The sequence below is a fragment of the Puma concolor genome, chromosome B1, assembly GCF_028749965.1.
Source record: "Puma concolor isolate L17-30 chromosome B1, mPumCon1.1.hap2, whole genome shotgun sequence".
Classification (NCBI taxonomy): Eukaryota; Metazoa; Chordata; class Mammalia; order Carnivora; family Felidae; genus Puma; species Puma concolor.
Window position 1 is genome coordinate 156,954,583 of NC_141670.1, and position 16,246 is coordinate 156,970,828.

The 16,246-nt window shown below is 36.9% G+C and overlaps 1 protein-coding gene across 33 annotated transcripts in view; it reads right to left on the reverse strand.

Moving 5' to 3' along the window:
* The window catches only part of ADGRL3 (adhesion G protein-coupled receptor L3), an 847,777-nt gene that overhangs the window by 156,447 nt on the left and 675,084 nt on the right, over positions 1-16,246 (reverse strand). For 24 of the 33 annotated variants that reach the window (XM_086704954.1, XM_086704958.1, XM_086704941.1 and 21 more), the window contains 2 exons: positions 7,455-7,757; positions 5,274-5,377 (listed from right to left, as the gene is read on the reverse strand). In XM_086704954.1, the coding sequence (XP_086561080.1) occupies positions 5,274-5,377; positions 7,455-7,757 (407 nt within the window). The remainder of the gene's footprint in view (positions 1-5,273; positions 5,378-7,454; positions 7,758-16,246) is intronic. The other 9 variants (XM_086704959.1, XM_086704957.1, XM_086704956.1 and 6 more) reach the window with 1 other exon arrangement.

Below are 16,246 nucleotides of genomic sequence, written 5' to 3' on the forward strand. Positions count from 1 at the left end.
CGACACTTTCAGGAGGGAGGGACCCCTATGGGGTCCTAGGGGAACTGCACAAGGGGTGCTATAACTGGAATTTAGGTGGCCAGAGAAGTGAGCAAGGGGCAGATTAAGTTGTCCCCTTCATAAGTCATGATGAAGATTTTGTGGATCATGCTAAGATCAAGGGAAGGTACTAATAATTCTAAACAGGAGTGATCTAATCAGAGTTGTGTTTGAAATCAAATGCAGGAGAATGGATTAGAGGGTTCAGGAGTGAATGAGTGAATGACAGGGTACTTGCTAAGAGGCTACAGCAGCAGAAGCTGTTGTGGGTTAGGGTAGCAGCAGTGGAGAACAGTGGAAAGTGGCCTGATTTGGGAGAGACTTACAAGTACACTGACAGGCCTACTCTCTGAGGGGAGGAGAAGGGAAGAGAGGCACTCCATGGTAATGCCATTAACTGGATTCTCCAACAGCCATTATGACCTCAACATTCACCGCTCAGTTCAAAAGTTGCCTTTCCAGATAAGGCTTTCATTGACCATATCCTTTCCAGTGGCAGCCAGAGGTTACTCCCCTGGCCTGATGGCCCTATTTACTTCTCTCACCCCAGCAGTCACGGACCACAAGTATCTCATTTCTATACAACAAATACATGCATATCTTGAATCTGCCTCAAGCTTCTGCACAGAGGCAGGGTTGAAATAATGTTATTCTGTATATCCTAGCTTACAGACCTAATGAAAAATGTCTGTCTCTAACATTTCTTTCACTAAATTCTACTGAAGTTATTTCTCAGCAATAAGCACATACACTGAGAAATCTTACGAGTTCTGTGAGGATTAGTAAATTAATACCTGTATTGAAATGGTGGGATTATATTCAGGACTTGAATAGGGGAAGGCAAACCCTGCAGCTTTAGTTGAGGATAATTATGACAGAGATGGATACTATTTACATGTCAAATTTTGACACATGTAAAAACAATTTTCTTTGAAATAAGCTTTGACATTTTATGAGATTTATTACATCAAACATTAATCGGGTGCCAAACCAATTCATGAAGGAGTTTCTCATAGTGTTTAAGTATATAGCTATCATTTCTTTGAAAGATCTACTTATGCTATTTTGCTGTAAATCAGAGTCAAGTAGGTATAGAGACAATTAAATGCTTCTATCTTACAATTGAAAGTAGGTTAAATAAGCCTGAAGTCCTAGAAACCCTACCAATCTCTGATAAAATTAAGAAGCAATTTACAGAATCTCTATGGAGATTAAAAGAATGGAGAAATTAAAATCTGGGTGACAGGATTCGACTTTTTCTTCCAAGGCAGGCAACTGGCTTATCTTATACAGTTAAATAGCAAAAATTCTAGGTATTCACATCCTTCATTAGAAAACGCAGGGAGAACTCTACTTATCTCAAAATCTGTCAGTAGCTTGTGAACAAACAAAAGACAAGACTCTTCAGTTTGTTAGAAACAGAAAGACTATTTTCCAGTGACAATTCAGTCATTTCTTTTCCATATAATAGTTGAACTGGGCAATGAAGGAGGAAGCTTACTTCACTTCACATGCAAAGAAATATGAAAGCTATTCAAAACTGTAATTTCAAAGAATTTTAAATTGACTGGAGGGAGTGTAAAGTGCAATCAGCTCTTTAAAGGTATGCAACACAGAAAATATAAACTCCTTTTGGAGAATCTGAGTCTAACCTAGAGATCAAGCTGAAGTGAGAAACTGTATTTTAGTAAGCAGTCATTATGGCGAGAAAATACGATATTTTGCTACATATGTGTGAAGAGGCCGAGCTCTGAACCAATCTGCTTGCTGTCAAGAAAAGCTTGAAAATATTAAAAAAAAAAATAATTTGAAGACTAATCTATTTTTCTATCCACTCATCTATTTATCTTTGAACCTGCCTTTCCTTCTATCCATCCATCCATCCATCCACCCGCCCACCCATCTGACCATTGACTCATCTATCTATCCACCTACCTACCAATTTTTCTCTCTCCCTCTCTCTCCCACCTCCCTCTCTATTGCTGCTGGAGTAAAGGCCACGTTGTGCACAAATTTTTGCCTTGCTCTTTCTGTACATATTATGCTTTTATTAAACCTCATCATTATGAAAGTATTCTTGCTCATTTGTAACAAATTTCTTCATGAAATTCTGACTTCAAAGGCTTACATTTTCGCTAATAAAATATAAGCTACACTTTATCACCACACAAAATTTAATCTATAATTTCACCAGTATGGAAGTGGCCTGAATTCATTCATGGATCAGAAGCCATCAAAATTATTTGCCTGTTTTCTCCCTTCTGGCCTGACTGCAGGGGTGGGGGGGCAGAGGTGTGTGTGCATAACTCATTTCTTAGCAAACATGAAAATATAGTTTGCATTTTCAAACTAAAGTAAGCATCCTGATGCATGTACTTGTGTATACTTGCTGTCTACAGGGGTGCCGGACACACAGTGGGTGGATAGTGTTAGTGATAATGAAAAGAATAGTCTTCCCTGTGGTATAGATGATGAGACTGTGATCCAGAAGTGTTCTTTCCTTGAAAGCCCTCAGGAATTCCCTGAGAAGCACTGTACAGTCATAAGGGAGGTGCCTCACAGGCTACGATGCATTCACTCAGGAGCTCACGAAGATGGGGACATTGAATACACTGTTTATACTGAATCACTCCCTCCTTTCTTTTCTCATCTGTGCTGTCATTGGGGGTCAAAAATGTTCCTTTATTTTAAAAGTTTGAAGTTCACAAGACTACAAAAGGGGGAAGAGAGAAGGAATGAACCATGAAAGATAACTCTTTCACTTTCATTTTTCAACATGACATAAAAAAATCCACTAGAAAAAGGGGAAAAGGCCACTTCCTGGGTCAAGGCCACTTTCCATCCTCCTCCATCTTCCTCTCTGCCCTAGAGGGTGAACTCAGAAGGATGTTATTCAGAGTGCCTCTCTTCTCTGGCTTCCACTGGGCTTGTCCAATGGGGAGGGTGGGCAAGGGAATGGAAGGAGGAGGGAGAGTGAGGTCAGTGTATTTATTTCCCTTTGGTCTTCTTCTGAAAAGTTGCCTGGGGCTAGGCTGAGTCTCTTGTCTGTAGGCCATCTTTCTTCTCAAAGACATCCGCTTCCAATTTTTTGTCACTCCTTTTATCCAGCAACAGTGGGCCTGGGGTTGGGAATAGCTCCACCTCTGTTACTAGCACTGGGTTCTTGCTCAATCCCTCACAGTTCACCTTTGCTCCCCCAATACTGCTAGAAACAAATCCTTTTCCAATGTTCTATCTGTTGTTCGGACTCAGGTACTGAGGGAGGAAATGAGCAGAAGTATGAATTCTGTGAAAGATGCTTTGGAGAGTTAGGGAGATAATACGGACAAATCGCTCAGTGAACACTGCACACAGATTCTCTCTTGAAGGTTTACAATGTTAATATTTAAAAGTGTTGGAGTTTTATGGTAAAGAAACCTGTTCAACTACCCTTTATATTCAACGGATAGCATAAATATTTGGAGGTATGAGGGGCACACCAGGTAAAAGGGTGGACAAAAGTGAAGAGAGACTAGGGAAGTAAGTGTGATGTAAAGGCAGGAATTCTGTGCAGTTTAGTTTAACCAGTGTTGTGGCTATGCGTGATATCTTGATAAAAGTAGACCCAGCTAAAACCCCAGCTCCAACACTGACATTGGGCTACTTATATAATCTGATTCAGACTACTCTAAAGCCTCCTGTTATACTTTTGAAGATTTTATAAACTTATGAAAACTGCAGCGAAGGTATTATTATAAATTCTCATTGCCTAAATTCTATAATCTTACTATAATTATAATCTTACACAATTTTACAGACTCTACAGGATTAAACAGAATTGCTCCAGAATAATGGAACATATTTGTTATATTAAAAAAAAAAAAAAAAAAAAACACCCATCCATAAATCAAATGGGCAACAGCTGTCTGGTCTTTGCAAAGAATTATCTCTTTTGTCATAAGATTAGGAGGTCTGCAGAGGAAAGAAAAGAATTAAGCATCATTATCAGTTAAAGTCACCCAGTAATTCCTGCAATGAAATAGTCTAACCATATTCAGGAATTATCATGAAAACACTTAGCTTTCTAGGTGAATTATTACTGAATTAATATCAACCCCTGGGCTAAGTATGTAGGGAGTATTTTTTAAAAGTTGCTAATGTAAGGAGATATGCTACTGATCTCTTAATCTGATCACATCCAGCAAGAGTTATTTGCCCTGGGGTCTGAGCTACACTGTAATAAAATCAAAGGACATAAAAACTGTGGCAGGAACAGTGCTGAAATTGGAGAAGCATCATTATGAATAGCAACAAGTGTGGAGATGCATATGTAAGAGGGTAACTAGAGTCAATATAACCACTGTTCTCCATGATTTAGGGTAAATAGATAGTTATGGCTCATCTGCTAAATAATCTACTGGGTAGATATTTATGGATTATTATTCAGTATATTACTGAGGATCAGCCTGGTTAAAAACAAATAGAGAAAAGGGCAAATGGCACAGACAGGCTTTTAGAAAAGCCATCATTCGTAATATTTCTCAGGAAAAAATCTCTTTCAGAAATTCCTCAGCATAGCTAATGTGCCATAGAAGGACTCTTCATTTTAGGAGTGCATAAATCCACACAAATTGCTATAATAAGGATTCATCCCGTAGCCCTTTTGGCATAAATGCACATCTGGTCTCTGTTTGTAATGAAATCAATTCAAAGCCCCACAGTGCATTAATAATAAAAATGTTCAACATATTGCAACCAAATAAGCCCTGAAAATTTGAGTCTGCAAGATTTTGTCACACGTACATATACTTTTAACACTGATAAATGATTAGGTTACAGAACATTTATCAAATAGCTTAAGATTCCAAAGGTAGACTTTTTTTGTTAATTGTTATTTTCACAGGAAAATCCATATGCATGTATGCTAGATGTTTTGCTTGCTTGATTTATAATACCTCTTGGACTTTTATACCTATAGTTCAAAATACCATAAAAATTTTATTATTAATAAAATTATCATAAGCAATACTGCCTGCTTTAGAGGAAGTTCATGGATTTGCCCTTTAAGAACAACAAAATTCTAGATTAGCTCATCGCATATCAAAGGGTGTCATTAAATCTTAAATAAAAATATAATGGAAGAATATTTCCACATTAATTAAAAAAAGATCTTAACCAGTTTGTCTGCACCAGCTAGAGTCAACAGCAGAGGATCTAAGTTTGGGAAAACCTTCCTTGTCAGTCACGTGATTTACCTTTTGTGTTATTTGGTTGACCCAAGGAGAAGAACAGTTGCTAAGATCTGGTCCTTGGGGATCCCAGATTCCATCAGGAGCCAGGCATAGATATGTTGACACTCCTAGAACAATGAGAGAAAAAGGTCTGCTTTAAATACTCAAACCATGTTTCTTACAATGACTTTATATCAATGTTATGCTTAAATATGAACACAGGCAAAATGGAGATCATTAAGCTAAGCTAATGTTTATTGAAACACCACATCCAGAGCCTGGCAGACAACGGACACTGGAGAAATGCAACCAACCAAACAAAAACGTTCAATATTTTTAAAGCACTTGCTGGCAACTACACCAGTTACAGAGGACAATTTCATAAGTGAGATAGATGTGGTGCCTGCCACCATGGGGCTTATCGTGTAGGTTTTCACACAAGGCAAGGTAGCAGTTGAGTCTTAAAGGAATCAGTTTGCAGGTTTTTCAGGAAGACAAGGTAGGAAAGGGCACTCCAGGTGCAGAGAAGATATGTTGTCCTTGGGAAACCTCAAATGTTTTAAATTGAGGTCTACTGTACAGGAGAGTTATATGTAATGGGCTTGGAAAGGCAGGCATAGTGAGATCATAAACTGCCTGGTCTGCCACCTGTGGGTGCTGGAAAATCAATGAACATTAAGCAGAGGAGAGAAATGAGCTGATTAAGGTTTTAGTAAGATAACTGTGGCAGCAGCAGAAAGGATGAATTTGAGGGGGAGATGTGAAGGTTTGGGGGACACTATCGCAAAAATTCAAGTGACAGCATGTGTGGGTCTAAACAGCAAAGGAGACAAAGAAAAGGTTAAAAATAAGATTTCAGCATAGGGACATTCACCTGGGAGGGCTCTAGAAGGCTCCCTTTAAATCTCTCTCCCAATTTTCACAGAACAATGGTGACATATTTCTGTCGTGCTTTCAAACTGCTTTCAAATAAAGTACTTCACTAACCTTCACAACAAACATTTGACGGGGTGGTGGGGGGGGGGGCTGTTATTATTTCTCTTTTAGAAATGAAGGAAATGAGGCCCAGAACGAAGGGGACAGTGCTAAGAGGCAAGGTTTCAAACTGTTGGAATCACACTGATTTCAGTAACACAACTGAATTGCACCCTTTCCTAAAGGGAAAAAAGATTTCAGAATATTTTTAAACACTTTGCTGAAAAAAAATTAAATGTGCACTTGTGTAAAAGTCAATATTCTTTTTGGTCTTTCTACCACTTCATATACTATAGAATTCAGAATGCTATATCCCCACTGGAACAGTTCTAAGAGAAACCTGTTTGAAGCAACCAGATCAATAATACCCAAAGGCGTAGTCACTATTGTTAGTACAGTGACATCTATTGTATATTTGCTTTCTTTACATATTTTATGGAATAGGGCACATTTTATTTAGTGTATCAAGTATTAGCTTTATGAAGATCAATGTATGTGACAATAAGAAAACCAGGCATTTTCTGGCTTAACGATTGTAAAGAATAATATGGTTACCATTGGGGGATGTTATGAATCGCAACAGTAAAAAAAAGGGGGGCAAGTAGAGTAGAACTATTTAGCTCTTAACTGTCTCTCAGAGGAAACAATGAAGCTTGCTCTCTCTAGTGGATATTGAGTAGTGGGAGTCTGACTCCTGTCTATGTGAAGAGCCCTTGACTGTTAAGGGATGGCTATGATGACTTATGAAAAGGAGAGTCAAACTTCCTCTTCCGTTAAATTTTAGGTAGTTTCAATGATCATCTTCTAATGTAAAAGTCCTTGACCCCATTTTCTGCAATCAACAGTTGATGGTCGGTGCCAAGGACGAGAACTAACTCCCTTCCAATCCATTGATTCGCTCCGGGCTGCTGCACAGAAGGGCTGGCCTTCAGGAGTAGCCAGGACATGCACAGCCTAACTGCAACTCCACCCAGGGACCTCCCCCCGTGGGCGAAAATACTGACCTCACGTGTATCCCCACCAAATCCTCACCAGTGACTTCTTCAGAATGTATTTTCAAACTCTGAAAATACACTGCTTGAAATCGTCATTCAGCTGAGTTCAGAATTCAAGTGAACTAACAAAAATATGTAGTGACAAACAAACAAAAACACTAAAGAAACAATTGGGAGAAAAGCAAGCTAAAGTAACAGAATACCTTTCTTTAGCTTGGCTCTAGGACACACTTACCTATAGTTCCTGCAGGGCACGGCTGCTTTGCCATCTGTCCTTGACGGGTCTTAAACCACATGATTTCTCGGGCTTCCACGGCTTCACAGCTCTCTTCCAGGGCTGGGATTTGGGACGCTGCTGATGGCAGATGTGTGGTAATGTCGTCAAGCACCTCCACAGCTGGAGATGGGGTGCTGGTACTCCGGTTTCTTCTTCCTGACACTGATGGGGTAGTACTCCTGCCTGGGCTCCAAGTTGTGGTCCGCAGGGTGGTACTGGTGGTGGTACTTCCCATACCAAGAGGTCCTGTGGTAGAGATTTCTGAAATAAAATTCAAAAGAAAAGACCTACATTGCTTGCTCATCACCTCAAGGTGTCCTCATACTTCAGAAACCATTTTCATTTGAAAATTCCAAGAGCCCTCCACATGGGAAAAATAAGCCAGGGCCAAGGTATCGAAGTGGCACTTCAGGATGATGACGGCCAGCTGACCAGTGACAAATGAAGGCTTGTTCATGGTTCTACTCAGCTCGAATCGCAGAAAAAAAAGTTAACAGCATAATTCAACTCTTTAGTAAGCTTCTTAATGTTTCAAGCCTTTGTAACAATTAGAGGATTAATACTTAAAGCCCTCACCTTAGAATATTCAAACCTGGTGCATAGAATGGGAGAAAGCTACCTAAACTAGACTTTTCACATTAAGTATAACATGAGTTTCTAAAGATGAAGCAATTAGGGGGAAAGGATCGGAAACAAAGGGCCTCAAAAATTAAAGTGCTCTCAAGCTAAAAGAGAAAAGACAATTCTGAGTAGAGTCTCTTTAACTTGACGATCTACCAACGCTCTTAGAACTGACCCATCTTAACAAAACTGTGTGAAGTATAAGTGGTTTCCAATCAGTTGTGCCATTAATTATTGTCTAACTAGATTTTTTAAAGTCTAGTATGTATGCCAAATTCCAAATAAAACTAGTAAGGCTCCTTGACCAGATGTTAATAGGTTATTAAGCCTATGAAGTACTCAAAGGAATGTTCTAACAATACTATGGAAATAATCACTGCAGAGAGTCACCTTTCTGGGAAAATATATTCACATTTCCATCATAGGAATGCAAGAGTATGCCAGTCCTCCACGTACATACATTGCATTCCTAACTGTAAGGTTAGAAACTATGCTTAACCTCACTTACTTGCAATAAACCTAGGGACACCGGCTCTAACCAGATTCAAAGTAGCTCAGGGTTATGGAACTCAGGGAGTCCTGTGCTAAGCCTCCAGATGTTTGTCATTCATTGTCTGCCATCTTTAACATGTCATCAACTTGACTCTGCTATCCCAGAAGAGAAGCCACATCCATCACAGTGCATTTAGTACGTATAAAGCTTCCCCAAACAAGACAGAGATGGCGGTGGGAAGGGGGTATGGATTTACTGAACATTTAATCACTGAAATTGTAGCATTTTCTGACGTGATGCTATTTTTCTAGCTGTCCTGCCTGTTCTGTTCCTCTTTGCAGCTTTCTTTCTTTCTCTTGTGTTTTCTCTCTATGTGAATGTAATGTTCATAAATTCATTGACTCAAAATTCATAAAGGAAGAGAGGGTATCTTTTTTCCTCTTCTTTCATGTATACCATATTCCCCAAACTGCCAAGTCTTGTTGATTCTGTCTCATTTTTTTACTTTTCTCTCTCCCCAATCACCACTATCTGCATTCACCCCACCATCATCAGTGGATGAATACAATAGCCTTTTAACCTTTTTGCCAGTGAAAGCAATACTAGAACAGAATGGCAATACTGGTATTTCAGTATCTATTTTTGCAAAAGCAAAATTCAGAACTCATAAAATAAAATTGACACAATTTAACACAACTCAAATATAAAATTTAGCAACATAACTAAAGTTGAATTCTTAAAATTATAAATAGTAGAAATGTGATTCTAATGTATGTTGTTTGCATTTAAATTTATTGAAATATCTCAAAAAGAAAAATAAAACTAAGAAATATTAATAACTTGAAATTAAATATTATTTAACATTTAACATTATATTATTAAAATAAATTAATATTAAAATTAAATAATATTGTTCTTAATAATATTAAGTATTAGTCTTAAAAATAACATGTCAGTGGTGTCATGGCTGGGATACAAGAAACTTTTTGTGCAAATTTTTCTGGCTGATGGAAAAATTCTTCTTAACTTTATATTACTTGATAAAATAGTAAGGCAATAGTTAAAAGTTAACTCCAAGTATTTTTTCTGGCTCCTTCAACTTAAAAAATGCCATGTCTCATTTGTAATTTCTTGAGAATTACATAGATACTCCAGAATGCTTTCTAAATGAGTGAATTTCTTTTCATTTAGATATTTTAATTAGCATACAATGCTCTATGAGGGAGGAGATTCGTTTTGCAAACATTTTTGTCCTGATAAAACTGCATAATACCCCATGTAGCGAAAACATGGACCAGCCTATTGTCTCAATCACACAAATCATAGGAAAGGAATGATGACACATTATCACAAGATGCTTGTCTGCTGTGACTCTGGACTTGCCAATTTTGAATAGATTTGTCTTTTAGCATAGATTTAATATATATATCCTATTTAAAGGATTGGGATTTCAGATTTTTAAAGACTACAGTATCACACCAAAAGGTACTTAACAATAGCACAGCATAATGGAAACCAATGTTCATTATTTTTCTCTAAAATTATCCCATTGAAATAATTTTCTACCTTTTGCCAGAGGCATCTTGTAGGGTATAAATTGAAATGTGTTACTCCCCAGATTAAAATCCCTTAAATCATTTCTGTCTGCCCTCTAAACACAGATTGGACTCCTTTTCTTCGTGCCTTAAGCCCTTCATGAGTTTATTTCTCTAGCTCATTTGTAATGCTTCTTCATCTTTCAGCTCTACTATTAACCCATACAAAATTACCAGTAATTCCCCAACTGCACCCTGTTCTTTCTGCCTCAGGGCTTTTGCACATGCTGCAGGTGTTCCTGCTCCCATTTCCACCTGGCTAATTTCTGTTTAGCCTTTGGGGATTGCCTGGATGCCATCTCCACCAAAGGACCTTTTCAAAGAACCAAGATGAGGTTATATACTAATACGTTTTATACACGATTACTTCCTCAGCTTTTAGCTTTTTGTCTGACTTACAATAAATTCGGTCTTAGTCAAAATAGATGACTATCAGGGATAGGTCAAAGAGGCAGGGGAGAGTCCAGTTCTGAAATGTCACACAAAAAAAGGAAAAAAAGATAAATAGAGGGAAATAACCAATGGGGTCATTAAGAGTCCTTATAGTTGATAGGCTAAAAAAGTTATTTTATAAATGCATTTTAATGCTATCATTAAAAAAATTACCAGATAACTCAAATGAAAAGGAGCAAGAACTCTTCTTCCCCAAATTGACTCTATCTCACAACATTCATATTTAAATTGAATACACTCTTGGGAAGCAATGATACCGAGAAAAGAGATTTTTTAAAAGTTTGATTTGTTATGCAGTACATCGCAAGGACTCAGTTTAATACAGACATACTAATATTCGGGATCGATATAGAACTTATTTCCTTGGAACTGTGCTGCAGAGAGATGTATACAAGCAGGGCCATTTCATATCATTTGACTTTTAGCAGAATAAAAGTCAGATTTAAAAGCTGTTCCTGATTCCCCAACCCTTCTATTCCACTTACTGCCATGTAAGACTCTCAAGAGTTTTGTTCAATGCCATCCTTCGGCAGAATAAGTATTAGTGATATACATGTCATCACCAGTGCCCAAGAAAGAACCTGTCTTATTGCTAGATACTGTAAAAAAAAAAAAAAAAAAAAAAAAAAAAAAAAAAAAAAAAGATGTAGAATCACTGAAGAGTCATAGCAGCACACTTTGGCCAAGTTCCAGCCCATACCGTAAGCCACAGGAGTTTGTATTTTTCTATCTTCCAGTAAGGAAGAAATGATATGACACTTTTTCACTAGATTCTGTTATTGAGTCTTACCTGATAATGTAGCTACTTTAATAAAACTATGTTAAGTGCCTCGTGTGGTTGTGTATCAGGGAAAGTTTAAAAGAATATAAAAGAAAATAAGTGCGAGTGACTATCTGCATATAACACTTTATCAAGCTTGGGTAATTTTTGTTACTATTTTGTCATTGCTATTGTGTTTATTGTACTTATGTAGCTTAGCATTTTCATAAAAGTAACTAAACTCCACATTAATAATTTCCCTCATACTTAACCTATTTCCAGAGGAAAATTTCAATTCTCCTGTTTACTGAAATATATTGCCCATGGTCTATTTCATGCTTACATTTTGGTTTATTTTGTTTAATTTATGTCTCCTTCAATTTCCTTGAAAGGAATAAATATTATTTTGAATATTACTACAGGTTATAGTTTGTGGAGTACACTCATGGAAAACAGTGAAAATAACCAATATTTGTACGGTGCTTTACATTTTTCAATGTCCTTCTTTATCTCTATTATCTGATTGAATTCATTGCAGAATAATTATAACTATGAATTCCTTGTTTTACAAATGAGAAAACATAGGCTCAAATGGTAAGTGAATCATAATTATACATATAGAAAGTAAATCAGTTTCCTCTAATTCCTCCATGTTTTTATAATAAGCTATCAAAATGACATTCTGAATTGTTTCATGCATTCCACAACCATGAGTCTATCATATGCTTTAAGAAGGGACTTAAGTAAATACAATGGTTCTAAAAAAGACATTACTACTCTTGATCACAAACCATATTTATTATTTGGGATGGACATTGTTAATTTTTCCCCCCAAAGTCGTACATTGAAGCCCTAACTCACCTATAACTACATTTGGAGACAGAGCCTTTAAAAAAGATAATTAAGGTTCAATGAGGTCATAAGTGTGTGGCCCTAATCCAATAGCACCGTTGTCCTTAAATGTGGAGGAAGAGATACTACTAAATGTGGAGGAAGGAGATACTCCTCCTGTGGAGGAGGAGACATGCTCACAGAATGCTCATTTTGATAGCTTATTATAAAAACATGGAGGAAATTAGAGGAAACTGATTTACTTTCTATAAAGGCCATGTGAGAAGGTAGCCATCTCCAAGTGAAGGAGTAAGACCTCAGGAGAATCCAACTTACCAGTCCCTTGATCCTGGACTTTCAGTTGCCAGAACAGTGAGGGAATGAATGTCTGCTGTTTAAGTCACCTAGTCTGTGATATTTTGTTATGGCAGCCCTGGCAGAGTAATACAGGCATCTTCTAAAAAACTATAAAATTTAAAACAGAAGATTAAACTTCACAGTAGAAGAAATGTTTACCTTCTACTCATAAAGTGCATGAACTTTCTTTCTGATTCGCCTTTATTTTTTCCTTTCTTCTCTAAGATATGTATCCCCCTTCATGGTTTTCCCTTTTCTAATCTGTGTTAACTTCATTCCAACATATAACATTTGGCTAACTACAGAAACATTTCCTTCTCCCCACCCTCCAAGTATTTATTTAAATCCAAGGTCAGTTATTGAAGAAATCTTCCCAAGGGTTTGATATAGGAAATAAGAAAACTAAAACTATAACAATACTCCAAGTGGCTTTTGGTTATTTGTGTAGTGCTCTGGGTAGAAAGAAATTCTGCCTGGTCTCCATGGATATCAGTTGGTGGCAGCTGATTTGATTATACCTAGTTTTTAAAGAGAAACATCAGTTTTATCTGTCATGAAATTATCCAATTCTCTTCAGAATCCATTCATTATATTTGGCTCAATGGCCTCTTAAGATAGTGAAATTCCACAAGTTATCAGCCATGTGAAGGAATATTTATTTTTGTAATTTAATCTACTTACATTTTCTGATTTTTTCATAGCCTATCATTCTTATTGCAAATAGAGGAAAATATCTGTTCTAATTAAACGTGAATTTGTAATACACTTATTATGTAAAATAGTGAGCTAAAATATGGGATTTAGAGCAACCTATTAAAATTATCTGCTACATATTGAGCCCTACTATGCCAGGAACTATGTGGAATACTTTATATGTGTTCTGATTTAGTGCTCCTAACAATCTTTGGGTAGATATATTTACCTTCATTTCAGAGATGAAAGAAGTCAAATTAAGTAATTCTCCCAAGCTTATAGACTGTCCAGTGACAGAACCAGGAGTCAGTCCATCAAAGTCCAAACCAAGTCCATCAAAATCCTTCCCTTTTCATTAGGACGGTGGTGGTGTTAACCACGCAGACAAAATTTAATAACAGAAACACATATGTAAAAATTCTTAATGAATGTGGAAATTAATTTGTCCCAAACACCACTCACATGTACTTTTAATGGTATTACTATGGTTCAGACCTCTTGGGTACTTAATGAACTCTTATTATTGGATCAGGCACTATTCTGAGCACTTTACAGGAATTGGCCCATTTAATTCTGACAACAAATCTGTGAGGAGGTACAATTAATTACCTTCATTGTACAGATGGTGAAACTGAAGCACCAACAGATTCAGTAATTTCTCAAAGGTTAAAAGTTCATAAGTAGAAGAACAGAAAAACAACTGAGGCATGGTTAGAGAGACCTCACTCTTAACCATACTAACCTGGAGGGAACATTGAGAGCCTAAACTTGATCCACAAGAAAGCAGCCGGCCCTCTGCTGTTAAGAATAGAGGAAGTAATCATCTTTGAGCTAATTTCTGTTTATCATTTCTAATTCTCCTAAAGATTCAGGACTGGCTGAGAAAAAAACTGTAGAATCCACAAAATTTAATACATTGCTCAGCATTCAAGTAGATAATAAACAAGCAGCAAATAATAATGTGAAATAATAGTTGGCTTTCTTTGACCATATATTATATACCAGGCAGTGTGCTAACGCTTTACATGCAAAATGGAAGTACAGAGAGGTTTTGTGAATTTCCTAGCTTCACATAGTCCATAAGTGATAAAGCCAGCATTTAAATACAAATAGTTTCACTCCCAAACCTTTGTGTATCTATGTTATCTGACAGAGGTTTAAAGTCCTTTTTTTTTTAAGTATTATATATGGCATACATTATGTGCCTATAAGAGAGTTCAGTTCTAGGAATTACAAGATAAATTCATTCCATCCATATTTATTAATCAACTATCATGTGACAGGAGTTGTATTGGGAATACAATGTTGAATACAGTTATCATGTTCCTTGCTCTCATGATGCCCCCTCTAAGAGGCTTTTACAGAAAACGCTACTGAAAATGATAGGAAATAGAAAGAAGAGAAATACACCAACTATATTTTTCATTTGGTATACATTTGGTAGTGTTTGTCTCATATTACACATTGTGCTGGGCACCAAAGATTCAGAGGCAAAGCAAAGAGTACCACCCTCAAGAAGATTTTAATATACTGCATTTTGTGGAATGTACAACATCATCAATTATTCTTTGTGCCACTTATAAAAAAATCTCTAATTAAACTCTGACATGTCTTCAATTGTTAGGTGCACTCTAGCTTATGAAATATTAAAAGGTGAAATCAGGAGAATCTTAAAGTTGGTAAAACACTATAATAACAGAAATGTCTTCTTTTAACACACTTAGATACTCAATCATTTAAGAGAGATGTGACTTTGAACAAATTATAATACTCTCTGTGCCTTAGTTTTTTTTCACTTAGATGGAGGTAATATATATACTTATTTGAGAAAAAAATATACTTATTTGAGAAAAAAATGGCAGTATGGATTTAAAGTACATAGCAAACTAAATGACAGTGAATAATACATTAATAAATATTTACTATCAGTAATAATATTTTTACTTATTCCTTGCTTCAACCAAAAATTACTGATTGCTTACTATGTGCCAAGTGCTATTCTAAATGCTGGGGACATAGAAGTGAACAATAAAAACAAAAAAAGTAAAAATCTCTGTCCTCATGAAGCTTACATCTTAGTAGGAGAGATAAACAGGACAAAAAATTCAAATATACAGTATATTATATTAAAAAGTTATTAAAAAGTACTAAGGATAAAAATAACAGATAAAGCATGGGAAAATAATAGAAAGTGCTGGGAGAGGGCAATTACAAGTTTTAATTGGGTGTCAGGCATGAACTTGTTGTTAAGGTGACAAGTGGCGGACTGAGAATCAGGAATAACAGGGGGCCTGCCAGTTAGAGGAGTCAGCCTCTCTAAAGGCCTAGGCACAGTGAGGTGGCCAGTGTGGCTGGAGCAATGTGTGTGAGGGAAAACAACTATGAAATGAGACCAGAAAGGTGGTGGGGACTGTAGCACATAGGAATTTATAGGTATGGTGAGGACTTTGGTATTTATCTGGTGTGGAAATTCACTGGAAGGTTCTGAGCAGAGCAGTGACACGATCTGACTTAGGTTTGCTTACACTGCCGTGGTTAAGAGTAACTGAAAGGGCGAAGAGCAGGAGTAGGAAGAACAAGTGTTTATGTGGCCATACATCTGAGGCGCTGGTGACGATGATAACGACCAGCATGCTGTGGGGATCCACATATAACCACGAGAGCACGGGGTCTGATAGAGGAGGTGATGGCTTTTGGGTCTGGATACGATGATCCTCATTGACACAGAGTAGGCCTTCAATAATTGCTGACTGAATTGAACTGATTTAACAAAAGAAGAGTTAGTCCTTCTCATGTGAATTCTTCTCCAGCTCCATTCAATTATTATCATTTATTTAAACTTAAAACAACCACATAAACATATTGATCTCATACTGTAAAAAAATATTCCTGAGGGCTCCTGAGTTATAATCAACAGAGGCATCTCAGTGTGCTCTTTACTGTAAAC